Source organism: Acinonyx jubatus, chromosome B2 (assembly GCF_027475565.1).
Source record: "Acinonyx jubatus isolate Ajub_Pintada_27869175 chromosome B2, VMU_Ajub_asm_v1.0, whole genome shotgun sequence".
Lineage (NCBI taxonomy): Eukaryota > Metazoa > Chordata > Mammalia > Carnivora > Felidae > Acinonyx > Acinonyx jubatus.
In genome coordinates, this window is record NC_069385.1 from 29,557,361 (window position 1) to 29,584,267 (window position 26,907).

Here is a 26,907-nt window from a genome sequence, read left to right on the forward strand (position 1 = left end):
TTTTAAATGTCTTGACTGAGCAGATCACCCAGCCTTTGCCAAGGGGATCTGTGTGTGCATTGGGATGTACTCTTAACATGTTGTGGTAGGCAGTTTGCAACTCTGCCATAGCCTTCACTTTATGTTTGCACAGAGCCTCCTGAGGTCAGCCAGAGAGAGGGCCTAGAGTCTTTCACTCACATGTACATGTCCTGCTAGATTCCCAGGAGTTTGTTGGGTCTTTTTGAAGTCCCCTATGGACATCTCATTCTCAGTGTTTTCCTTTTAAGTTTTTTGCTCAGCCTCTTCTTAGCCTCAGTTGGCATCACTGCCTCAGACAGCTATGCCACTGATTATTTCAGCATGTACCCTAGGGTTAGGGCTGTTCGCACAGAGCATGCTCTGAGCCCAGTTAACTAAAGCCAAGCCCTGAGAATGGAGACTTTCAGGGAACTGCTAGACTGTGTTAATAGTAGTAAGTCTTGGGGATGGGGCTTTGGGGGAGCTTCATACCTCTTCTGCCTCATCCTGTGGCTGCTATGCTGCTGGCTTTAAGTTGTGAGGCTATTGATTTTTAAAGCTCCTTTGGAGCTTGGGGGAAGAGAATGGGAACACTCATAACACGCAAGTTAAAACACCACGAAGCTCAGGTTCTTACCAAGATTCAGCTGTTTTTCTTAAATAAATGCTCCTCATATTGTTGCAAACCTTTGTTTAATTTCTAGAGTTCTGAAAAAGTTAATTTGGATAATTTTGGCAGTGTTCTCTTTGTTTTTATCAGGGAGCAGATATTCGGAAGTCCTTCTGTTGCTATTCCGGAAGTAATTCTGTTCTGCTTAGTATTTTAAAGGGGATTGGTTTTACCACTAGGTGGAAGTAGAGACTTGCACACTTTGTTGTTCTAAATTCAGTCATTGTCTTGGAAGATTTTATTGTGAACCTAACTTACAGGAAAACCACAATGCCTTTTAATCAGATTGGGTCGTTGTTAATTCTCTTACTAAATCATTTTAGTATTAGAAATTTTTTCTGACAGTAGCACAATTCACATTTTTTCCTCAAAGAATTAAAATTCTGTTGGAATTTAATTTTCAGTAAACTAATGCTTTATTCATGAAAGCCCAAATTATAGAATCTTTGGAGTTGCAATTTAAATGTTATTTATTATTTGATTAATGATTGTCAAAGATTACTAGAAAAATTGCTTTGAAGTGACGAGAATAAAAGTTAATTGGAGCATATTGTAAAATTTTGTATGTGGAAATTCTTGTGTCTAAAGGAAATGAAAAACTGTTTTTAAGTAGACTTTGAAATTTTTTATGCTAAAATATCTTTGGTGATAATATTCTTGGAGGCAGTGCTTACTTTATGTACATACAGATTATCATAAACTATGTATTTATGTATTACTGGATTGAGAGTCTCTGTCCTGGAAACCTACTAATTTTTGAATATTTTCATTAGTATACGAAATTCCTTCTGGACGTTTCATGAGAGAATTGTGTGGCCACCTCAATATTATTTATGATCTTTGCTGGTCACATGACGATCGCTATATCCTTACTGCCTCATCTGATGGCACTGCCAGGTTAGTATCCTTGAGAAGTACTTCTTCTGTATGTTGCTTGCCGTCAAGGAAAGTAACTAATGCATCAGTTATGTTTGGATGATCAAGCGACTATCAGAGATGCATCCTACAGACTGATTAGATGAGTCGTAGTGCAAAATTTTTTTCCTGAAGATGTTTTTGTTAAGTGTATTAGGTAATGTATAATACTTTTGGTCTCAGTGTCTTTCAGTGATCATTATGTACACTGTTTGATTAATACTTTGACATAAGGTTATTAAACAATTGATCTTTTCCCCAAAATATAAGCTCTTAATGGTAGGGGTCTGTCTTCACTGTTAGCTGTATGCAGGGGCCAGGCCACAGTGCTGTAAGGGCCAGTAAGGTTTCCTCTGCTCTCCAAAAGTATGGCATTTCTGTGAAATTTTTCCTAGGACAAAAATGGCATAAAATGAAGAAGTAATTACTGTTAATGTATATGGAAAAGTTTTTGAGTGTTCCCAGACCTAAAATTAGCCTCTTGGACTTTTCTGATACCAAAGAACATGTCTTGCTGATGGATGCACACAATAAACTGGGATAAAGCGGAGATGCTCACAGATACAGTTCAGAGCTAGAGCAGCTCAATGTGGAGATGCTGAGTGTGGTTTCCAGGGAAGAGCTTGACGGTGCTACTCGCTGCTTGGGGTGTGTGCTGCCTCTGTAAGGGCTCACTGCAAAACAGATGCTGAACCCTAGTTTTGCTTTTCTCCTTTTTTCATCAAAGCAAAAATTCTCTTCAGCTGTCTTTGGGTTAGTGAAAACAAACCAAAAAGTACTAATACAGGTCTTAGGCAAAAGCAAAGTGGTATAATGCAGACTTTCGAAAAGCAGGGGATACTTGTAAGTGAATATGCACCTCATGTTTTAAGAGTTTTTTAGATTGTCAGTATTTGCATTTTTCAGAATGTCAGTCATGAAATAATCTAACCCCTTCCAACCTAGTAAGTATCACAGTAGCATTTTTAAAAACTACTTTGTGAAGTGCCATTGACACTGTTTTAGCTGCTTGCTCTACCTTGCATGTATTCTAAATGTATTATTAGGCAGCTTTTCAGAATGCCTTTATAGATGTCATTTAATTTGATTCCAACAAATGTAGGTGGGCGCACATAAAAAATTATTATTTCTTTTTTTTTCCATTCTCAGAACTTTTTTTAAGATTAGAGTTGAGCAGTTTGGCCTTTTCTTTGGAATTGCAATGCACTTTCCAAACACCCTTCATTTTAATGGGACTCTGGCTGATAATCACTGAGGTTCTTTTTTTTTTTTTTTTTTTTTTTGCTGTTTGTTTTTTTTTTAATTTTATTTTTTATTTTTTAAAATTTACATCCAAGTTAGTTAGCATATAGTGCAACAATGATTTCAGGAGTAGATTCCTTAGTGCCCCTTACCCATTTAGCCCATCCCCCCTCCCACAACCCCTCCAGTAACCCTCAGTTTGTTCTCCATATTTATGAGTCTCTTCTGTCCCCCTCCCTGTTTTTATATTATTTTTGTTTCCTTTCCTTATGTTCATCTGTTTTGTCTCTTAAAGTCCTCATATGAGTGAAATCATATGATTTTTGTCTTCTCTGACTAACTTCACTTAGCATAATACCCTCCAGTTCCATCGACATAGTTGCAAATGGCAAGATTTCATTCTTTTTGATTGCCAAGTAATACTCCATTGTGTATATATACCACATCTTTATCCATGCATCCATCGGTGGACATTTGGGCTCTTTCCATACTTTGGCTATTGTTGATAGTGCTGCTATAAACATGGGGGTGCATGTGTCCCTTTGAAACAGCACACCTGTATTCCTTGGATAAATGCCTAGTAGTGCAATTGCTGGGTCGTAGGGTAGTTCTATTTTTTGTTTTTTGAGGAACCTCCATACTGTTTTCCAGAATGGCTGCACCAGCTTGCATTCCCAACACTTACTCTTTCTATACACTAAGAAGCTGATACTTGGAGCAGTTCGCAATCCCCTCTGACTTCACTCTTCTGCTTCCTGCTTTTCTAACACACTTTGTAGCAGATACTCCTTGCGTCTGGATCCCTTCTTTTACTAGTCTTATCAGCTTCCTTTTTAATATAAGATGTCTAATTGATTAAGATGTTATCATTACCGTTTACTTTATATTTAAATGCAAAAGATAGTAATTGGTGAGCATTGGTTTCCTTCCCTGTGTAGCTGGGAACCTGCTATGCGTCCCTCCTTACGTTATCCTCCACAACCTGTGTTCTGCTTGTTTTCTCGGCATAGCCATTCTGTCTGATGCCAGGTTGTACTAGAGAACAGTTTATAACCCTGCCAGGCCTGACTGGATTTGTAAGTCTTAAAATCACTTGAGCTCTCATCTCAGCTGCACAATCCTTTTCCTTATCAAAATTCAGCTGTTTCCCCTCATTTCTCTGGCGGCATATCCAGGCCTCACGGCACTTCAGGTTCTGTACACTGAGTCACATCTTCCTACTTTCATTAGCTGAATGCCTTCAGCTTACAGTGAAATTAAGCCAGACACGCACTTCCTGTATTTCCCCCTGGTTTTCCACCCAGTGTCTATCAGTGTACCCATCTTTATCTCTGTCTGCTGCCTTAACAAAAATGTGAATAAAGACACTTTTTTCCGGCCACTCTTTGATCTATGCTTTTAATCTCAGTCCTTCAGTCTGCAGCCCTGTTTCCTACCTCTTGTCTCTTCACTATCTTCCTGTCTATTGACTTTGTCCTGTCATCCTAAAAATACGTTCACATCTTCTTATCTTAAGAAATCTTTTGTCAACTCTTTCTCCTTTCCAGACTACCACATTATTTTTCTTTCTACACCATCAAGGGCATTCTATGCACGTTGTCTTTACTTCAACCCAGTTAGTCTGGCTTTCGCTCCCATTCTGCTAGATAAACCTTCTTCAAGAGGTCAGCAGTCACTTGCTGATTTTCAGATCCCAGGGCCAGTTTTGGTCCTTATCCTGTTTGCTTTCACTGCAGTACTTAATTATTGACCAGTCTTCAAATATTCTCAGTTAATGGTTTCCTTGACAACCTCTTCTGTTTTCTTTTTATTGTGACTCTGGCCAGTTCTCATTCCCTGCCTCCTGTTCCTCCTCCTCTGCCTATTCTCTGTAGATGTTTATTCCTGGGATCCTCTTCTTGTCATCTTCCCTGGTTTGGGGTGCTCGACCTGGTCTCTCTCGTCTTTCCTGGCTTGGAGTCTCAGTCATAGGCAGTGACTTCTAGTGCCCACTTTTTGCTGAATTGCACTTTCTGTTACACACTTCTGTCTGTACTGTCCCGTGGCACCTCAGATCAGACTCGCTGATAATCACAAAACTTTGCTTTCCTCTTTTAGTCCTCTTGTGGATTTTGTAATGGCATCCTTATCCACCTTGTCTCCTGAGCCAGGAACCCAGGGAGCCCTCATTTCTTTTTTTACTTCCCACCATTCCTCCCCGCATCCAAGCAGCGCCACGGTCTGTCGGTTCACCCTTCTAAAAGGCTCACCATTCTGTCACACTCTTTCTGTCCTCACTGGTGTTACCTTCATTCAGGCCCTTGCTATCTGCTCTTAAACTATTGGTGCTGAACTTTTCCACTGTTCAGTCTTTTGTTCCTCCATCTTTCCAAAACCATCTTTCATAATGCCTTGATTTTCAGAAGTCTTTGATTACCACCACCCTTTTGAAAATGTTCCAGTTCCAAGGGCGCCTGGGTGGCTCAGTTGGTTGGACATCCAATTCTTGATTTCAGCTCAGGTCAGGTTGATGGGATCGAGCCCCATGTCAGTCTCTGTACTGACAGCATGGAACCTGCTTGGGGTTCTCTCTCTCCCTCTCTCTCTGCCCCTCCCCTGCTCACATGAGGACATGTGAACACATTTTAAAAATTGTAAAAGAAAAAGGAAAGAAAGGAAGGAAGGAAGGAAGGAAGGAAGGAAGGAAGGAAGAAAAGAAAGAAAGAAAGAAAGAAAGAAAGAAAGAAAGAAAGAAAGAAAGAAAGAAAGAAAGAAAGAAAAAATGTTCCAGTTCCTTAGCATGGCATAACAAGCATGTTTCTCATTGACCCTACACCCTTGTCCTGTGCACTTGCTATATGCCCTCGGCCTCACCCACACAGTCTTTTGAAATGCCATTAGTACCTTACCCTCTTTGAAATCCCCGTGCCCTGTAGCCTTGCCTCCTCTTCATGTGTTTAAATGCCCTTTTCCTAGCCTTCCTGCCCAACTCAGTGACTCAGCAAACATTTAAGTGCCTTTTATGAGCCACTATGGGCTCATAGTCATCATTTAAAACTCAGCTCAGATTTAACCATTTCTTGAAGACTCTTGGATTTTTCCACACAGCACATAATATGTTGCAGTACAGTATACTTTTTTCTTTTTGTAGCTTTGAAATTTATACTGATTGAGAGCTCTTAGCATCATAAAAATATTAATGTGTAAGATTAACTGAGTGAAGAGAGAAACATTGTGACTAGAACCAAAAAGAGTGAGGTTTTTGAAAGGGGTAAGGACTACTAAAAATGAATAAGCTAATGTCAAAAGGAAGAGAATTAGAGTTGCTAATGCCAAGAGTGGCAGAGGGATGAGTTTCTCTGGCTGTTTCTTCCATCTTCCTGCGGATCCACACCACATGTTAGTGTCTCCTGTGTACCACTGTTTCCCACTGGATAGCTCTCTGCCATGTAAGTTTAACCAAAATCTTTAGCTGTCATCCAGATAATTTGTATTTTTCTCTAACCGGCAACTCCTAAAATAATCCGGTTTTTCCCATGTGTAATGGCTCCAGTTAGGCACATAGGTCCCTATGCCACCCTTAATCCCACATACTGTTTAACTTCATGTTTTTTCTTACCCAGCTGTAATAATTTTTTTTTGTGCGCTCATCTAGTCATTACAAGTTTGAGTATCTCCTTGTTCTTTGTGATTAGCCTATTTTTTCCCCCAGACTCATTAATATGTTTCTTTTGTTCTTGGATTCAACCATTGCTTGCTTGATGAAAGCCATCATTCACGCCAGTTAGGTCTTCACATAAAAAGCTTCATTTTTATTTTAAAATGCTGTGTCTGGATTTTTTAAAAAATTTTTTTAAACATTTATTTATTTTGAGAGACAGAGACAGAGCAGGAGCAGGGAAGGGGCAGGGAGAGAGAGGGAGGCACAGAATCCAAAGCAGGCTCCAGGGTCTGAGCTGTCAGCACTGAGCCAGATGTAGGTCTCAAACCCTTGAACTGTGAGATCAGTTCAAAGTCAGACGCTTAACCGACTGAGCCACCCAAGTGCCCCAAAATGCTGTGTCTGTTTTAATTGAGCTGTTTTTAAGGTATGATTGCTTCATTTCTATCCGCTCTATAGTATTTCAGATTATACCACTGAGATTTTTTAGCAAGCAACTGAAGTTTTCATCTTTTAAACAATCTTCACAATATTAATCACATATTAATGATTTTGTTCTTTAAGTACTCTATTTCATGCAGCATGCATTCATTGAAAGTATTGCTATGGTAAAAATGTTTATGCAGTGACATACATGCTTTATTTTTACTTGAAAACATGTTCTTTCACTTCCTTCATCATTAGTTTGGATTCCTAGTAATTGAAGATCATATCCTGTATTTGAAGCAGCTGCTGAGAAAATGCATAGAATGTTATTCTTAAATGGCAACCATATTTTTTCTTTCTTCAATAATTTTGAAAAGGACTTAATTTACTTTAGTTCTTAGGTAGTAATTAAAAGAATGAACTGTAAATCCCCTCATTAAAAAATTAATATATTTTTCTAATTCTAGTAATTTAGTCAAATTTAAAAAAAACAGTGTTCTACACTCATTTAGTAGCTGTCTGTTGTTAGATTTTTCCAATCTTTACACATTGACTAGAATTGCAGAGTTTCTGACGTAACAATTTTAACGCTTGAGATTTACTCTTTTGTCAAGACTGTAGCAGTGACAGCAACACTGCTTTTTAAAAATTGTCCATTATTTAGAGGAAGAGATAACGAGAGTGTTGAACATAAGTTGATTATTTAATGTAAGGTAGTCTGTTTTCTTTCAAAAATCATAATTATTTTAATCTTATGCAAGTATTCATACAGTTATTTCATTATGGCTTTTAAGTCTTTGAGATCATGTTATCTATGCTATGAAATTACATATATAAGGTTAATGGAGTATCCTGTTCTCTAAACCTCTACAGTGAGCACTTTGCAAAAGCAGTATACACAACCTAAGTGGGGGATAATTAAAGCTCTCCCTAGATTTTATTTTTTGTGTGTAATGTACTAAATGCAGTATTTTACCAACTATACAGTGTGTATTTAATCAATGACAAAAGTAGGTATGTTTAAGAAAAACAGACCTATCCAAATATAATTTTTCATTTTACAGTATAGTTACAATTAGTTGACAAATTAACATGGTTCATAATAACTAAGAAATAGCTTTGTCAAAATGTAAAGAACCCCAGCCATCAAATCTTTGATCATATTATTTTTGATTGTTAGGAAATTTAGTTTACCATTGGTTGTTATCATTGCTTACTTGAGTCCCATTGGCTGTGTTTTTAGAGAAAGTTTTAGAAACTTGTGCATTTCAGAAGCAATATATAACTTTTTATCCTTTTCCAGGATCTGGAAAAATGAAATAAATAGTACCAGTACTTTCAGAGTTTTGCCTCATCCTTCTTTTGTTTACACGGCTAAATTCCATCCCGCTGTGAAAGAGGTGGTGGTTACAGGGTGCTATGATTCCGTGGTACGGATATGGAAAGTTGATATGAGAGAGGATCCTGCCGTATTGATCCGACAGTTTGACACACACAGGAGTTTCATCAACTCTCTCTGTTTTGATGTTGAAGGTATGTCACAATATATTCCAAATGGAAGATAGTTGCGTGAAGAATTTTTTTTTAATTTTATTTCACTAAGATAATTTTTTAAGTTTGAGAGGGATTTTTTGTATTGATAATTGTACGTATTTATATATGTGTATTTTGCAGATCATATGGTAGATGTAGGCACAGATTTAGCACTGAGGGAGTTTTGTTTGTAATTTTAAGTTCATTAAATTCCTAAACATTTATATTCAACTAATCTTTACTGTGAGAACCAGTCATATATCAAATCTCATAGATATATTTCATTGGATTGGTGATTATCCCCTCAGTATTTTTTTTTTTTTTTTTTTTTAAGATTTATTTATTTATTTTGAGAGAGAAAAGTGTGAGTGGAAGAGGGGCAGGGAAAGAATCCCAAGCGGGCCCCACACTGTCAGTGCAGAGCCCAATGGGGGCTCAAACCCACAAACTGTGAGATCATGACCTGAGTGGAAGTTGGACACTTAACTGTGACTGAGCCACCAGGTGCCCCCTCAGTAGGTTTTTTTTAAGTGGCTTTTGAGTGAAAGGGTTAAAATGAGGAAGAATGGGAAATACCAAAAGAATATTAGATACATAGTGGGAGAAACCTGTATTTACACTGTGTACTGAGCACCACTGCATTCAGCTAACAGTTAATAGGTATATGTTATAGAGTTGTCTAAATGTATCTGAAGAAATTTTCAAGAAAAAAACATTTTCTATTATTGGCAATGCTTAAAATGTTTTCAGCTTTCTCATATCATGAACATGATGTCTATGAATATGAATTTTATTTATATATATATGTGTGTGTATAAAGCTTTGTTGCACTATTATTTTCTTAACAATAAATTCCTAGATGTGAGGTTACTGAGTCAAACATTTCTGGAGTCCTTGCTATGTGGTTTAATGTTTTAAATACTTTACATGTGTAAACTAGGTTATTCCTCACAAAATCTGTATGATTATGGTATATACCTTCACAATATTTCAGACGCTGGATATACAGACTATAGCTATAATTAATTAGTGTGGGATCCAGATCAAAATGACAATACTGCTAATATATTCATTTTAACTATAAGGATGTTAAAAAATTGGAACACTTTTAGAAAAGTCAACTAAGGATAGAAAGGTGTCTGTAAACTTTGTCATAGTAGAAGTAACCCAGATTATAAAAAGAGGAAGGAATTTCTTCAAATATTTGACTCAGACCTCTATACATGAAACAAAGAAAGTCAGTCTGTGTTGCTTCCAGTAGGTAGAGATGGGACCAAAGCTGCAGAAGGCAGATATTCTTTGTTCAGAATTAGAAAGAAAATTCTAGTGTACAGAGTAGTTCATCAGTTGAATAGCTGCTTTGTAAAATATTAAGTTCACAGTTGCTAGACAATTGTTCATTATGGTGTGGTAGATATTCCTGAGTGGGTGTGAAGTTGAATTCAGTGGTCTCTGAGGTTCCATTCAACTATGAGAGGGTTTGACTCTAAGAATGTATGTTAAACTGAAGCACCTGTTACTTATTATTTTATTCATTCCCTGATCATTTACTGAGTTTCTACTGGTATCAGGCACTTTGCTAAAAGTATGTATAAAATATAGGTGTTTTTCCAGGAATACAAAACAGATTATACAGGTTAATGAAAGTGAGCAATACAGACATATTGGATAATTCAAATAATTTGTTTGGCTTTATAATTTGAACCATATACAAATGCACTAAGATGCTCATTTCTTTTTGTATTCAAGTTCAAGTAAGTGACAGAGAAATAAGTCAAAAGTAATTTGGTAGAGTGAAGAATTCATTTAAAGATCATTGGGATTTGACTACAAATTGTGTTTTGGTTTTTGGCCTTTTTTTTTTTTTCACTAAAACACCTTTTAATACCCCTCTGATTCTTTGTTTATACTGGGCTGTGTTTTACCAATTTCATATTATTTGTTTCTACCTGTGTGTAGCACTTATAAAAGAGTAATTTTACTTTTTTTTAAATAGGTCATCACATGTATTCAGGAGATTGCACAGGGGTGATTGTTGTTTGGAATACCTATGTCAGAGTTAATGATGTGCCACATTCAGTGCATCACTGGAGTGTAAATAAGGTATAAAATCATACTTCATATTTAGGGTTTAATTAAAGAAATTAGAAAAAATTGAACCACATGAATTTAAAAATATGATGTCAGGACACTCTGTTCTCTCTTCTCAAAAAAAAGTGAAGTTTTTCTCAGTCCCTGCAAGCTATCATTGATTAATTATCAAGTCTTCCTGATGGCTAATTGGTGATATAGGAACTTAGTGAAAATTTTCATTTTGGTCAGACTTCACTTTCTTATTTTGAACCCTAATTTGTGATATGGCGTTCAGTGATCCACTACTGAAATTATGCTCAAATGAGGCATATGTTAATATTACCGTCTCTAAGTCATAACTTCTGTTATCTGCTATTCTTCTTTCTTTTGACCCAATAACATCACTCTAAAAACAACATGCTCAACATTTTAACAGTCGTGTCTTTCACAATGATGTAATCAAAATTAAGTAATTATGAGTGGGGTCTACTATTCAATCACTGTAATTGCTTTCATTTAAACTTTGCTAAGTAGGCAGAAACAAACGAATAATCTTTCATTTTTAGAGTGTTTTTAAGGTGGCTGGTATGTTAAGCAATTTTGTTGGTGCATATTCAGTACTTTTTAGTTAAAAATACAAAGTGAATTCTTAAACCTGAATTTTGTATAAGTTGATATAGTTTCTAATATGCTATAATTTATTCTTAAGTTTTTGTTCTTCTATAACAGTTGTCCTCATTTGAAGTAAAGACACTCTAAGTGAAAAAGAATTCTTATGAACTTTAGTTGAATCTATCAGATCTGTTTAAAAAACTGTTCTATTTTTAGTTATTCTCATCTAGTCTCTCAGATTAATGATTGATGGCTTGGAATTCGTGTTGTAGATTAATTTCACACACTTTGAAAAGAACTTTCTAATTCTTATATACCTGAGGGATTGGCAAAACTCCAAAGTCACCTATTCCAGTAATTTGCGTGTAGAATGCGAAGTCTGTTATTTGTGTTAAATATCGTGTGTTTCTTTACCTCAGTATAGTAGCTAAAAGGCAAATTTATCTTCAAAATCGACAGCCTGGTAGTTACTTGAGACAGTCCAAAATAAAAAGTCAGGAAATGAACTGGAATGTCTTTCAGTAGCTAATGCCCTAGAACAAACTGTAGACTCTGATTTCTTATGTGGTTCTCTTCAGCCAGCAGTGAGACATGTGAGGTTATACTCAGCTGTCCCTTAAGATGAAGTGTCCGTGTGCTGTTGCACACACTCCTTGTTACAGGACATGGGCTTCAGAACTAGGGCGTTTTTAGTTTGAAGATGAGTACGATAAAGAAAACTATAAAGGAAATCATTAACAGATACTACAAACGCTAGACCTGCTAGCACTTTTGTCAAATTCATACCTAACATAACTTGTTAGACAGCTCTGTGTTTTTGATTTTGCACCTTTGCATCTGTGTAAATGTTTCTCAGACCCCTAACAGTGCATCCCCGACCCCAAGTTGTTGTAGTTCAATTAGTATAACCCCCATCTGTGCTGTCAGTGTTTGGCTCTTTTCTGTAACTTTTAAAAAGGAGCTAGCGGTGGGTCTCAGTGTCAGACAGCGATAGCGTGGGCTCAGCTGCTGCTCTCGGAACTGTAGCCCTCTGTACTCCAGCTGGTGCCAAACCGCCCCTGAAGAGGAGACCCCTCTAGGAACTGGTGACGAAACATAATGTCGGAGCCTCGAAGGACATGAAGGCTAATTCCAAATTCTGCCTGCAGGTTAAAGCAGACTTTCTGTTGACTCTGTGGACTTTAGTCTGAGCAGTTTTGCTTTAGTAATTCTTCCTTGTGAGGCTTATCCAGGCAGATTTTCCTTCAGTATGTATGTCTTTCTTGACATCATTAGCCAGGAGTCTTCCATGGCTGCCTTAAATAACTATCAAAAAAAAAAAAAAATCCTGGAGGCTTAGGTGCACTTTAGATTTGGCTCCACCATAAATCACCACCACACGGAGGAAGGCATTGCTGCTAGAGGTGTGATGGACGTTAATACTGCTTTACAAGAGGTGCTGAAGACCACCCTCATCCACGGTGGCCTAGCACGTGGAATTCACGAAGCTGCCAGAGCCTTAGACACGCGTCAAGCCCGTCTTTGCTTGCATCCAACTGGGATGAGCCTCTCTCTGTATGTCAAGTTGGTGGGGAGGCCCTTTGTGCTGAACACCAAATCAACCTCATTAAGGTTGATGACGACGGGAAACTGGGGGAATGGGTCGGCCTCTGTAAAATTAACAGGGAGGGAAAATCCTATAAAGTGGTTGGTTGCAGTTGTGTAGTGGTTAAGACTATCTGTGGCAGAGAGTCTCAGGCCAAGGATGTCATTGAGGAATACTTCAAATGCAAGAATTGAACAAATAAAAATCTTGGTTCTTGTTCCTCAAAGAAAAAAAAAAATCCCTAAAACTACAATCTAAATTAAATGAGTTCAGAATAAGATGCCAATAACATACCTTTTTCAGGATAAAGTGGAAATAAGTACATGAAAAACTGATCTCATACTGAAATAGAATTTGAAAGTTAACTCCATACTAACTTTTGAAGTTATAAAAATTAGAATCTTTCTTATATGATGGTAAGCAAGAAAATTCAATGTTAGAAGTTATGTTTTAAGAAGTGCTTTTTATTTGGGGATATACTACAATAATGCTAATTAAGTGTAGCCGTATATAACAGTCAAAAAATACATATTATCAGCTTTATTTTCAACCTTCATTGGGAATTCTTTGGCTAGCAATTTTAAAGGGCACTTTAAATTATAACTGAAAATGACTTCTTCAAATTAGTTTTGTACTCTAAAAGAGGCTTCATATTCAATAAACTGTTCAGTGCTAATATTTTATAATCTTTTTTAATCATTTCAGGAAATTAAAGACAGTGAGTTTAAGGGGATTCCCATAAGTTATTTGGAGGTTCATCCCAATGGAAAACGATTGTTAATCCATACCAAAGACAGTACTTTGAGAATTATGGATCTCCGAATGTAAGTATATTTCAGTATTGACAGATTAAGCACTCATAGAATAAGAAATGAATTAATTCATATTTATAAAATGCAGCTGTAGTTTTTAAATAGACAGTTTTCCCTCCAGAGGACATCTGACAGTGTCCAGAGGCATTTTTGACTGTTAGTATTTAGTGGATAGAGACCAGAAATACTGCTAAGCATCCTACAGTTTGTACGACAGTGCCCCCACCTCACAACAAAGAGTTTTCTGGCTCAAATGTGAATAGTTCTGAAGTAGAAATATAGTCAGTTGCTCTTTGTTGTCACAATTAAAAAAAAAAAAAAAAAAAGAAGAAACTTCTGCCTTAGATATCTTTTACTTTTATGATACTGGTATAGCGTAGTACTCTGATACACTACCATAACAGAATGAGATGGCTTTTGATTAACATGTCCTTGTTTTTCTTATTCTGTTTTATTTCTAAATAAGGAAAGGAAATATCCTTAATGTTAAAAGCAGAGAAGCGGAATTCTGGACAAACCAGCATGGTCTTCTGATGGTTCTTGTTTGGTGTTAATAGTACTTGTAAAACAAACAGGAGAAGGCTAGTTCTGTTAGTTGTCACTATTGTATTTTGAAAGGAAAATGTGGTAGTCTATACTAGTTTATTCTGCAACTATCTTTTAGGGCTAACTGTTAAGGCCTTCAGTGTTTATGTGGAGCTGTTCAGGGTACTGACATCAGTGCTATGAGAGAATGATTAGCAGAATGAGTTCATTAGGAGTTTATAATCTAGTTGAACTGCCTCCAAAATAACTCACAAAACACTTAATGAGGCTAAATTGTGAGATCTTCTAGGATTGGAATCTGCTTATTCTTCTTACATACATAGTACCTATGTTATGCCTGGCTGATAGTAAGTACTTGATATGTATTTTTTTTTTAATGAAGATAAATACATAATAAGAGGATTATATCTTTCATGGCAATAGTAAAGGTGATGATAGGTCTACTATAGTCTTCTATTAAAGGCTCTATGGAGAGGCTGGCCTTTGAGCTCAATCTTGAAGGATGGATGGAATTTAGAGAAGATAGAAGTGTTGTCAGGAGGGTGGAAAACATGAAAAGCCTGGAATAAAATTCAGAGGTAGGTTAATAGAAGTTGTGTTCGAGGCAAGGTGGGTAAATCTGTAGAAGCATAAGTTTCTTGATAAGGAGTGCTGAGAGAGAATTTCTTTGGTTTTAAAGGTTACTCATTTATTTTGAGAGAGGGTGCACATGCATGCAGGGGAAGGGCAGAGAGAGAGCGAGAGAGAGAATCCTAAACAGGAGAGCATCCTAAACAGAATTGTACAGAGCCCAACGCAGAGCTCGATCCCACAAATTGTGAGATCATGACCTGAGCCGAAACCAAGAGCCGGACACTGAGCCAACTGAGTCACCTAGGAGCCCTGAGAGTTTTAGAAGTAGAGATTAGAGCCACATTTTAGAAGGTCAGGCCTTAGAAGTTTGGTTATTCTCTTTTTAAGTAGTATGTAGTATTCAGCTTAGAATCATGCTTGAGCTCTAGAGGCAAACTGCTTAGAGTCAAATACTGCCTTTTCCATCCCTGACTAACTGATTAACCATTCTGTGCCTCTCTTTTCCTCCTCATTCAAATAGGGGAAATAATATACCATATTTGTAAGGGTTTTGCGGGGAATAAATTAGTTTACACATGCAAAGTGCTTAAAACATTACACCGTATAGCAAGGACTCTAGAAATGTTTGACCCAGTAACCTCAGGTCTGGGAATTTATGTGAAGATAGTTATAAAGCAGGGAAAAAGTACAATTACACAAGCTTGTTCATAGAAATCATGTTCATGGTAGGAGAAAGCTGGGAATATTCTGTTGTCTCATAGTAGAAGATTTCTTAAGGTACGTTTAGACTTGATATAATACATACCTACTAAAATGATAATACCTAATTTATACGCTCTGACAGAGTGCCGTTATTCATGAGTCATTGTTAAATCAGGGACAATTGTGTGTCTACCTGGCACATAGTGAGCACTGAGATAATGTTAGTTATTATTCACAAGCGAGAAAGTCTAGAAAGTTATATACCATATTTAATAGATGATTTAATTATATTTTTATCTAATATTTCTGCAAGTGTCCCAACTCTGCATTGTGTGATTTTAAAAATTTATCACATGGGGTGGTAAATGGGTGGCTTAGTCAGCTCAGGTCTTGATTTCACAGTTTGATTCATGCTATTGAGCCCTTTGTTGGGCTCTGGATTCTCTCTCTCCCTCTCTCTGCCCTCCCCTACTCGTGCACACTCTCTCTCTCTCAAAGTAAGTAAACTTTTTTTTTTTTTAATTTATCACCTGGAAAAAATATGAGTATAAAATTTTGTACATTTTTCAGTAACCAACTCAAATGCTACTTCTATCATATAGGCTCTCTCTGCATAGCTAGAAATAATCACTTTTATCCAAATCTGCAAAGTACTCTTTTTGTTCTTTTATGGCACTTTCTGTATCCATTTTCTGTTTTACATGGATACATTCCTTCTCTGTCCTGCTAAATTAGAAACTCCCTGACCTCCAGGACTATCTCTTCTTTATTCTACATCCATCATAGAATGTCTCCCATGCAACAGAGTCTCAAAAATCGTTAAATGCAAGTGAAGTATTTAAGAGAAAAGGGTTTGTGTTTTTTTTTTTAACCACCAGTCTTTTCCATGGTTATATGTGTGAAATCTTTTTTGTTTATAGATTAGCAGCAAGGAAATTTGTAGGTGCAGCAAATTATCAGGAAAAGATTCATAGTACTTTGACACCATGTGGGACTTTTCTCTTTGCTGGAAGTGAGGATGGTATAGTATACGTTTGGAACCCAGAAACAGGTAAGTATTTCATTTATCTTAAAAATATTTTTTGGTTTGTTTTTATTTTGAATAAAGGTGAAAACTACCATTTTCTGGAATAATTTTCAAGGAAATTCTGATTTCAGGTTCTCAATTATGTTTATCAAAATGGGAAATGGGAAAGCTGATAATGGAACTAAGCTTCAGTCTAAATTTGTGTTAACATTCTGTTCTTTACTGTTTTGATATCTTTCACATTATAATTCAATGTTTATAATGAGATATTATCAATCTTAAGAAGAGAAGTATTTTTTATTGTGGTTGACATACAATATTAGTTTAAGCTGTATGACAAACATAGTGATTCAACAGTTACATAATTACAAAATGCTTGCAGTGATCAGTGTAGTTACCATGTGTCATCATACAAAATTATTATAATATGATTGACTATATTGCCTATCCTATATTAAGAGAAGTATTTAATTAAGATTATGCAAAATACAAAATATTTATAAGCTGAATTTGGAATATAAGTGAGTATACAAATGGCTTCATATCTATAATATATTTTTGTTAGAAACAAACATATTCCTGTCAAAGTTTTGATGTCTGAAACTTAATAGCAACTTACCCGGGGCGGGGCGCGGCGCCTGGCTGGCTCTGTTGGTAGAGCATGGAACTCTTGACCTCACGGTTGTAAATTCAAGCCCTACATTGGGTGTAGAGATTACTTAAGAATAAAATCTTTAAAACAGAAAAGAAAAAAAAAAAACACCATTTACTTCAATTACTGTAATTAATTATTCATTTGTGTCTCACCTTTGCTTTTCAAAAGAAAAGCTAAAACCACATAAACATTTCTTAGCACTAAATTGAGAGATTTTATAAAATTTAAAATATCTTTAATCAGTAGTATTTGGTTCACTGTGCTTATTCTCTTGATTTTTTTTTCCAAGTGTTTATTTAAATTCCAGATAGTCAACATACAGCGTAATACTAGTTTTAGATGTAGAATTTAGTGATTCAGCATTTACACACAGCACCTGGTTCACATCACAAGTGACCCTCCTTAATCCACAGTCTCTCGATCTTTTCTTTAACATTTTTGACTAGTCAGTTCACTTAGTGTTTTGTTTTGTTTTGTTTTTTTTCTTATCATGTTTCGATACTTTAGGATCGGTTTGGAAGTGTTAAATCTCTTTTCTCCTTCAATAAGTAGATCTAGATTCTTTGCTTTGTGAGTTCTGTTTTTCATAGGTTCCTTAGGCCTCTACTGTAGGTCTCTTTTAGCGATTAATAATCAGATATATCTTTAAAGCAGGTGGTATCTCAGTCTCTGGGGGAAAAAAAAATAGAAAAATTTATTCCCCACCAGATCTCCCTCAGCCAAACAGTATCTTCAGTTTTAGAGCCTGCAGTTCCGTATGAGTTCTCCCTGAGTTCTTTGTTAGTTGGCATTTGCTCAGCTCTGTCAGATTTCAGGGTCAGATACTTCTCTACTAGTAAGTTCTTTGTTTTTATTTTGTGCCTGGAAAACCTCATTGAAGAGGTTGAATTGCAAAGTAGAAAAGGTCCAACGGGATGAAAAATAAATATAAGAGTTACTTGGACGATTAAGTGTCCGACTTCAGCTCAGGTCATGATCTCACAGTTCGTGAGTTTGAGCCCTGCATTAGGCTCTGTGCTGATAGCTCAGGGCCTGAAGCCCGCTTCAGATTCTGTGTGTGTCTCTCTCTCTCTCTGCCCCTCCCCCTCCCTCCCTCTCTCTCTCTCTCTCTCTCCCTCTCTCTCTCTCTCTCTCCAAAATAAATAAACATTTTTAAAAAAATTAAGAGTTACTCAACTATTTTTAAGTATTTGAAGTTCTCATGTAAATAATATGAGCTTTATTATATACTGTAACTATTTTAGTAAGTTGCAGAATAATCTTCTAATGAGAGATATTTGAGATAGTACAAATGATTGAATGTCTTTTCTTATTTAGGAGAACAAGTTGCGATGTATTCTGACCTGCCATTCAAATCACCCATTCGAGACATTTCTTATCACCCACTTGAAAATATGGTTGCATTTTGTGCGTTTGGGCAGAATGAGCCAATTCTTCTGTATATTTATGATTTCCATGGTAAGTTCACTGCTGATAAGTAAAGAATATTTCGAGTAACCTTTACTTTTAGACTGACCCAGGAATCATGAGCTCTGTAAAGACTATCAACCTTTGTATTAATAAAGCTTTCTTAAATATATTTTAAGACCCAAACAGATTAAATAGATTATATTATTATTATAACAGTTTATTTTTCCAAAAGCACTATCATTATGGAGTTTAAATATCAGCGAAGATACACATAAATGGTTGTGCCCTTATGTTGGAATCATAGAAAGGTAGTCATCACAAGTCAAATTCACCTAAAAATTATTTGAGAATGTATTAACTAAATTTCAAAGGTAAATAACATTTAAGAAATATGGATCTTTAATGTTTTCAGTTGAATATTTAATTTCTTATTCCATATTTCTGTTTTTCACCAGAGCACATAGTTGTAATAAGTTATAGTTTCAAGAATTTCTTAACCTAAAAGGAAGGCAAAAAAATCAAGTGTCAGTAAAACAAGATCTGGAATTGGAAATTTAATGTCTTTTTTTACTCTAAAATTACACTGCTCCATCATTCTGAGAAAAAATAAATAAAGATTCTGGACACATTTTTCAGGAATAATGTAGCATTCTTAGAATTATTTGGATTTATGCTGTATTTCATACATTTCTTTATTTTCTTTCCTGAAATTAGGATTTCATTGTTCTACATTGCATTGATAGTGCTGTCACTCCCAAAATTACAGTTCCATTTTCTTTATATATTAAATCTTGTTCAAAAATAAATGGTCTTTATTAGTTTCTGATTTGATTAGGATGTCATATATCATCATTCACTGTTTTTGCTAAGCTAGGATGGCTTACATACAATGTCATAAATGCATAAGTGTGCAAATACATCCATTATAGGTAACACGAATGTGGGATTATTTGGCAAAGAGTTTTAAATTTAAATGAAATACAAGTGGTTACATTTACTGTGTTCACGCAGATCACACAGAAATGTTAGCGTTAATTGGTTATTTGTTAATGGTTGTGATATGTGCTAAATTATTAAACAGTTAAGTTCTAAGCCTGAAATTGTTGATCACTGAATGGGTATTATTATTATTATGCTATTCCAGGCAAATTATATTAGAAAATAATTTGTAAAATTGAAATTTATTTTTAAAAATCTTACCAAGATGTAACCAGTTTCTCTAATGCATATTCAAATCTGGTGACTGGTGCAAACATGTATCCAGAGACAGGTCTTTCTCTGTGCCAACTCTAAATCTTCCTGTGAAAGAGAGTTACACCTAGGCACTTATTCTTAACCTGGGACTGTTGTACAGAAATCAGCAGCGCAGTTATTTCCTCAGAACCTTTAGAGGTTTCACAACAGTCTTCATTTAATTCCTAATGTGCTTTTCTTTAGGCTTTGGAAATTTTCACTACACATGCAAGTGAAAGTCCCACTCTTATCTTTTTTTTTCCAGTAATTTTTGGTCATGGATCAAGGGTTTCCATCAGATGAGCCCAGTTGGGTTTGCCAGTTTGGTTTTGAGGCAGTAGGCACATAGACTAAGAAGTCCATTCTAGAAATGTCAGTAGAAAGAGCAAAGTGCTTTTAGGAATTCAAAAACAGAGGTTTTAGGTTCCTTTCTGTTGCTGTAGTGACCTGGTGCAAGCCTCTTGCCTTCCTGAAGCTCCATTTCCTGATCTGGTAAGTGGTACCACTACTGTTTAATACCTGTGCCACCTAAGAGAGCCATTTGTGGGGAATCTGTGAGTCGGGAACTGGGAAAGTACTTCATGCATGGAAAAGGACTATATTAAAACAAGGAAAAAGGTAAAATGGGTTGTTACCATATTCATTTAACCCATATATACTTGACTTTGTGGTAATTTAGGTTTTAATATGCTGGTAAGCATCTCTCTGTGAAAGGGAATTGAAAAAAAGGGTTTTTTCCCCTTTCATTCGTTCTATTGACAGCCTTTATTAGAGTATGCACCTTTTGGGGTCAGTTGTATTAGAAAATAAATCATGAAGTTAAGATCATCATGTTATACCTATACTATATTACTGTCAAAAGGAAGGAATTCAAAGTGTTTCAGAAATTAAAAAGTTCAGATAATACACATGGAATTTAAATTATTTTGTATCATGATTTTAGAACACAATTTTCAATATACTGATACCTTTACAAACAAAACTCAAAATATTTCAACACATTTTCCTAACTCTTTGTTGCCTATTTTTAAAATGAGGAAGCTTAGGAAGAAGTTACATAATCCTAGGCAGTCCAAGATTTTGCACAGTTCTTGTGAATGATATATATTCATAAGAAAACAGAAAGTTGTTTTCGATCCAAAAATAAATTTTACTTATTAAATACAGGCCAGAATCATCAAGTGAAATAGTGTTTAGATTTTTTATTAAAACATATAGTATTTATTATTAATCTTTTACAGGTTTGCCTTATATTTTATTTATTTTTAATACAGGAATATTTTGCCCAGACTTTCTTGTCTGAAAATAAAGTTTACATGTATCTTTATATAAATGTTTTAATGGTATAAAATTTGAAAGATACAGAATAGTTACATGATTTTAAAATAGTATTTATCAGAGCTGCTCATTCGTTTAGACATTTTTCAAGGAAAATGGAGCAAACTCATTTTTTTTTATAAGTTGAATAAGCTGTGAATGAGACCACAATGGTAGCTAAATGTATCATCTGTCTTTCAGTTCTAGCAAAATCTGTGAAGAGTCAGCAAGCATCTTTCCCTGCTAAGCATATGTTCAGGTTGTGGTCTTTTGGGTCTTTCATTCTACTGACTTTTTGCTGTTTTTGGTAAGGAACACAATTTTTACTTTCAGAAGGCAGGTTTATTTGCCTGATGTTGAAAGGGTTAATCATCTAGTAATACAAAATTTAGTCACAGAGTACCACAAATAATGTACTTTTAGGATTCCCATAATAACAGAGTACTAGTCAGAAGAAAACGGCTTCCACTGACTTAAATTTATGAACCTAGGCTCTAGCAGTTAATGTTCTGTTATTAATATCTGTCTACCTCCATCTCTAGGATCCTGTTCTACATGTAATGATAATCATAACTAGTACTTACAAAGCACTTTCTTTGTTCCTGGTACCGTTTTAAGCATTTTATATATATTCACTTCATTTTTCACAATAATCTTAAAAGATAGGTACTGTAATTATCCTCATTTTACATGAGCCAGGACTTGAATCCAAAAAAACTACCCTTGGAGACCATGCTCTTATTTGCTACACTAACTTGCCTCTTTAGGAAATTTCCTGAAGTACTAGCTTTTGATTGTCTAATAAGCAGACTTTTTTTTTTTCTGCAGTATCATTTACTTTATGCCTCTTGAGTATGTGATTTTTTTGTATTATCTGTACTTCGTAGGGAGCAGAGATGGAGGCTTATTCATCTTTTTATTACCAGTACCTAGCCTGAATACTAACACACAATGAAAATACATGTAGTATTTTAAGCAGGATCAAGTCTTAAATTGGTAAATTGTCAGCATTACTTGATAATCCCAGGTAATGAGCCTGACGTTCCACTAGGTGGCAATCTTTTCTCTGAATCAGATTAACTCTGGAGTACTTTTTAGTCGTAGTGGCTTTCTGAGGGAAGACAAATCTTTATTGAGCATCTATTGTGTGCCAAGTTGAATAGAGCTATAAAATCCAGGAATCAGACTGAGATTACCATGCTCCTTTCCAGTCTTTTGTGCTTTCCAAGTTGTCGATTAAACCTCTGGAAGAATTTTAGTTAAACTGAACAACAATCTCTAGCATTGACACTAAATGTGATTTTATTATTGGATTCATGTTCATTAACAACCACCTACATTGTCATTGTTGATGGCTTTATCTTGCACACTGCAACATACTTTACCAGAGTTCAAGGCAATGTATACCTTTATGTTCCTATAAAAAATTTGTTGTATAGGTTGCTTATTGACCAAAAGTCCATGGTGTTTGCAATGCCTTATGTCTAACATAGTACCTGGTATATTACTGATGTGCAGTAAGTGTGTGAAATGAGAATTACAAATCCTATAGAATAGCATTTTTCCCTTAAATTTTATAAAAAACATAGAATGAGAGGCATGATCAGTGAGTAAATTGGGGGATAATAATAATAGTGGTAGTAGGAGCTAACATTTATCAAACATTTACTGTGTCCCCTACTCTTTTTTTTTAAGTGTATTTATTTATTTATTTTGAGAGAGACAGAGAGTACAAGCAGAGGAGGGGCAGAGAGAGAGGGGGACAGAGGATCTGAAGCGGGCTCCTTGCTGACAGCAAAGAGCCTGATGCAGGGCTTGGACTCATGGATCGTGAGATCATGGCCTGAGCCGAAGTCAGACACTTAACCGACTGTGTCCCCTACTCTTATGAGCATATTACATACATCTTCCCATATAGTCCTCTCAGAACCCCACAAGGTAGATGCTATTATTATCCTCATTTTGCATATGATGAAACTGAGGCACAGGGAGAATGAAGTAATTTACATCAGGTCACACATTTGGTAAATGTTAAGTTTACCCAGCTAAGTCCAGAGCCCATAGTTTTAAAACGCCAGTCTGCTTACTTCAGTCTTGGCATTTCCTGTTTCATGAAGTAACTTAGTTAAGAAGGTAACCAGATATTCCTGTAATAAAGTGTGTTGTTTGTTTTTAATTTTAATATTTCGAAAAAGGCCTTAAGACTAAAAGGAACTTTGGTTACTTAGTATTATTAATAGTTCATTCCTTTACAAATGTTGGGGACAATTATAACGCATTAAGCAGTTGTATTCTCAGTATAGTCCAAAATACGAATTATCTTTATTATGTAGCATTAAATTTTAATGTAACTAATTTTGTAATATTTTTGCAACAAGCTAATATGTAGTTGAGGTAAATTTAATACGCATAGTTGTATGTATAAATTTAATAGTGTTCTTAAAGTACTAATGATGAATGCCTGAAAACAAGCTCGGTTATTACAATTCTCATACTTGGATAAGGTTATGCAGTAACATATATAACTGATGGTAGGTCCAAGTTTAAGTGTCTGTTGTTAGCCTAGTAGGAGAATTAAGAGATAGAAATGCCATATTTGAAGATATGCTTAAACTACCTATTGGTTGTATCCTGAAGTGTCTACTTTAACATTCTGTGCAAAATGGATACTTTGATTTGGTTGTGTCATTCATAGATTGAGGACATATGAAAAAGTAGCTTTGAGCATAAACCAGAGCTGTGAATTCCTCATTCAGACATTTTTTTTATGTTTACACTGGTGCTTTTTAAAGTGCATCAAGAAGGAAGAATGGTACAGTGTGAAATAGCAGTGTGGTGGGAAAGGCTGGAGTAGGAGTGAGCTCACTGGAATTCTAGACAAAGTGCCATCACTTTCTGCTTGACCCTGGTCAAGTAATTTAGCATTTTTGTATCTGTTTTTTTTTTTTTCACTGTAAAATTAAAATACCTATCCTGTTTTATCAAATACCTCTCTTAGTGTTTTATCAAAGGCAAAAATGCAACTATAAAGCATGGTATAGAGCATTCGTATATTAAGAATTCATGAACCAGCCTTCAGTAGAGAAATCCTAGCCATTTTCTATAGCGATACACACATCACACACTTTAGTTGAATAGCATGACATATGGAAATTGATGGATAATGGAATAGGAAATCAACAGAAAGACAATAGCATGTACTTCAGGGGACCTGGAGATAGTTTATTATATTTTGGTGTTCACCCAGCAGATTTGCTCAATGTCGGTAGATGCTCTCCCATTTGGTTGGCTATGAGACATGGATCTATTACACTTTCTTGTATAGCTTTTCGGACAGTTTCTTTTTTTTTTTAACGTTTATTTTTGAGAGACACAAGAGACAGAATGCGAGTGGGTTAGGGGCAGAGAGAGAGGGAGACACAGAATCTGAAGCAGGCTCCAGGCTCCGAGCTGTCAGCACAGAGCCCGATATGGGGCTCGAACTCACGAACTGTGAGATCATGACCTGAGCCGAAGTTGGATGCTCAACTGACTGAGCCACCCAGGCGCCCCTGGACAGTTTCATTAGTAACACTTATAAGTTCTCTTTGACATATTAAATATTAAATATAAAATTACTAATGGTCCTGAATACACCCAAGCTATTCGAATCAAAGTGTTACTCAATAGAACTTCTCTAGTGCATCCATACAGTTTCTTAAGATTAGCTGAAGCAGGAACAAGTCGGGCCCAGTAAAGTACAATTAAAAAAACCATTATAAGCCCTTAAACATTCTTGTCCTGGCCCATTCAGACTGCTATAACAAAATACCAGAGACTACATGGCTTTGTAAACAACAGAAATTTATTTCTCACAATTCTGAATGCTGGGAAGTCCCAAGATCAAGGCATAGCAGACTCGATGTCTAGTGAGAGCTTACTTTCTGGTTCATAGACAGGATCTTCTAGCTGTAACCTCATGTGATAGAAGGGGTGAGGGAACTCTCTGAGACCTCTTTTATAAGGGCACTAATCCCATTCATGAGGGCTCACCTCTCAAAGGCCCCACCTCCAAGTACCAGCACTTTGGGCATTAGAAAGAACTTCAACATGAGAATTTCAGGAGGACACAAACACTCAGACCACAGGAATTCCCTACACATTGCAGATGTTAGAGGAAGAGAAGGAGGGTGCTGCATAACTGCTGAATGCTGGGAAACTAGAAAAGCAGACCTGCCAGCTTACAGTAATACTATATTTAGAAATCGTTCATTTATAAGTAAAGAAATTAGGTATCCTGTAAAATGACTATACCCATTAACAGAGCTGTGTAAAATAATAGGTCTTGAGCAAAGGAATTAAGTGTTGAACCAAAAGGAAATCTTAATGTAGTATAAGAGAAAACATATTTTGTTTTTTTAGGTGCACTTTATTATAAAGTCAATAACATAAGTAAATATAGGTTTTAATAATAACAAACATGTATTCACTCTGAATGCAAAAGGCTCTGGATTAAAATATCTTATTTCCTCTGTTCTTCCTCCTATAAAGATAAAAATCTCCTGAGAAAACCACGTTATTTTTTATAATTGTTTAAGGTCAGAACGTACACAACAGCACTGAACTTGTATAAATCAAAATTTGATTATCAGTTATGAAAACATTTTATGAATTTAAGTGTGTAAAATTTAAAATCCCCAATTATAGCCAATTGTAGGCAGGTTTATAAGTAATTTGATGGGTGTATCATTCCTTTAAGCAAATGTAGTTGCCACCTCTGTGTTCTTAGCACCTTGTGGGTCCCTCTGCTACACGACTGAGCACACAGTAGTACTTATTTGTTGACCTCCAAGAGATTCAAGCCCCAAGACGGGCCTGTGTCTTTGCATTCCCAGAGCCTGCTCTCGTGCACTCCTAAAAAAGTGGTGGAAGGATGGAGATGAGACTTACAATTTTGAGTTTTCTCAGGTTAAGTTAGTTTTAAGTGTACAAAGTTAAATTAGCCAAAGAAGAGAAAATGACTAAGTGAAGAAATACAGGTATTTAATTGCAACATTGTACTCCAATCATGGCCTATGTGAAAATGGTTTAGAAACCTTTGAAATGTTAGAAGCGTAGAGCTCAAGGGAATTTCAGAAAGCTTCCATTTTGACCTATTTTACAGTGAAATAATCTGTACAGCGCTATACAAATAGGTGTATGTATTTGTGGAGGGTGAGGGAGGAGAAGAATGCAAAGACTTGTAAGTAGCTTCTGTTTCTAGTATCTGAGAAACTAGGTCTTTGAATATTTCTGCAGACTTCTGTTTTTATGACTGCCTTCACAGCACTAGAAGTGTTAAATATAAAGTATGATGTCCGTGTGACTCCTGGAAACCCAGTCAAATGTCTTTTGCATAGAAAACTCTCCTTAGACAACAGAAACAAATATTCATAATTGTTTGGGCTTTATTTTTGTTACCTGCATCTGTGTAGGCCATTGTAATCTTTTTGGAAAGGCATCTTTATACCACCAAAAATAAACAGGCAATGCTTTTTGTTATTTTTACTTGTTAAAAAATTCCTTTTTTAAAGAAAATATGATACATAATACTTAGTGTAGCATAATACTTAGGAAATACAGTTTGGCAAGAAGAATAAGATAAATATCAAAATCCTGCTATCCTGCATAACTGTTGCTTATATCAGCATTTATGTGCTTCTGTGCTTGATCACTCATGGCTTCAAGTTAAATCGTGGTGGGCTTATTAGGTAGCTAGCAAGTACAGAAAAACAGAGAAATCAGAAAATGCCATTAAATACTTTAAGTCCAGCTCTACTTTCCACTCAACAACAACAACAACAACAACAACAACAAAAAACAATGAAATGTTAAAAGAACAGTTTTGAAAAGCAAATAAGGCAAAGATGGTGAAACATTATTTTTATCTGTTGATTCATTCATCCCTGGCTCATCAA

General features: G+C 35.8%; 1 protein-coding gene and 1 pseudogene across 8 annotated transcripts in view; both read left to right on the plus strand.

Annotated features, from left to right (window-relative positions):
* Positions 1-26,907, plus strand: part of AHI1 (Abelson helper integration site 1) — a 203,081-nt gene that overhangs the window by 41,316 nt on the left and 134,858 nt on the right. For 7 of the 8 annotated variants that reach the window (XR_008298323.1, XR_003419329.2, XM_027056817.2 and 4 more), the window contains 6 exons: positions 1,444-1,567; positions 8,197-8,426; positions 10,423-10,529; positions 13,402-13,520; positions 16,250-16,380; positions 18,329-18,469. Coding sequence is in view for 6 of the 8 variants with exons in the window: in XM_027056817.2 (XP_026912618.2) it covers positions 1,444-1,567; positions 8,197-8,426; positions 10,423-10,529; positions 13,402-13,520; positions 16,250-16,380; positions 18,329-18,469 (852 nt within the window). In the remaining 2 variants the exon portion in view is untranslated. Of the gene's footprint in view, positions 1-1,443; positions 1,568-8,196; positions 8,427-10,422; positions 10,530-13,401; positions 13,521-16,249; positions 16,381-18,328; positions 18,470-20,097; positions 20,147-26,907 lie in introns of all 8 variants that reach the window. The other variant, XM_053222209.1, reaches the window with a different exon arrangement.
* Positions 12,459-13,395, plus strand: LOC128315513 (40S ribosomal protein S12-like; annotated as a pseudogene).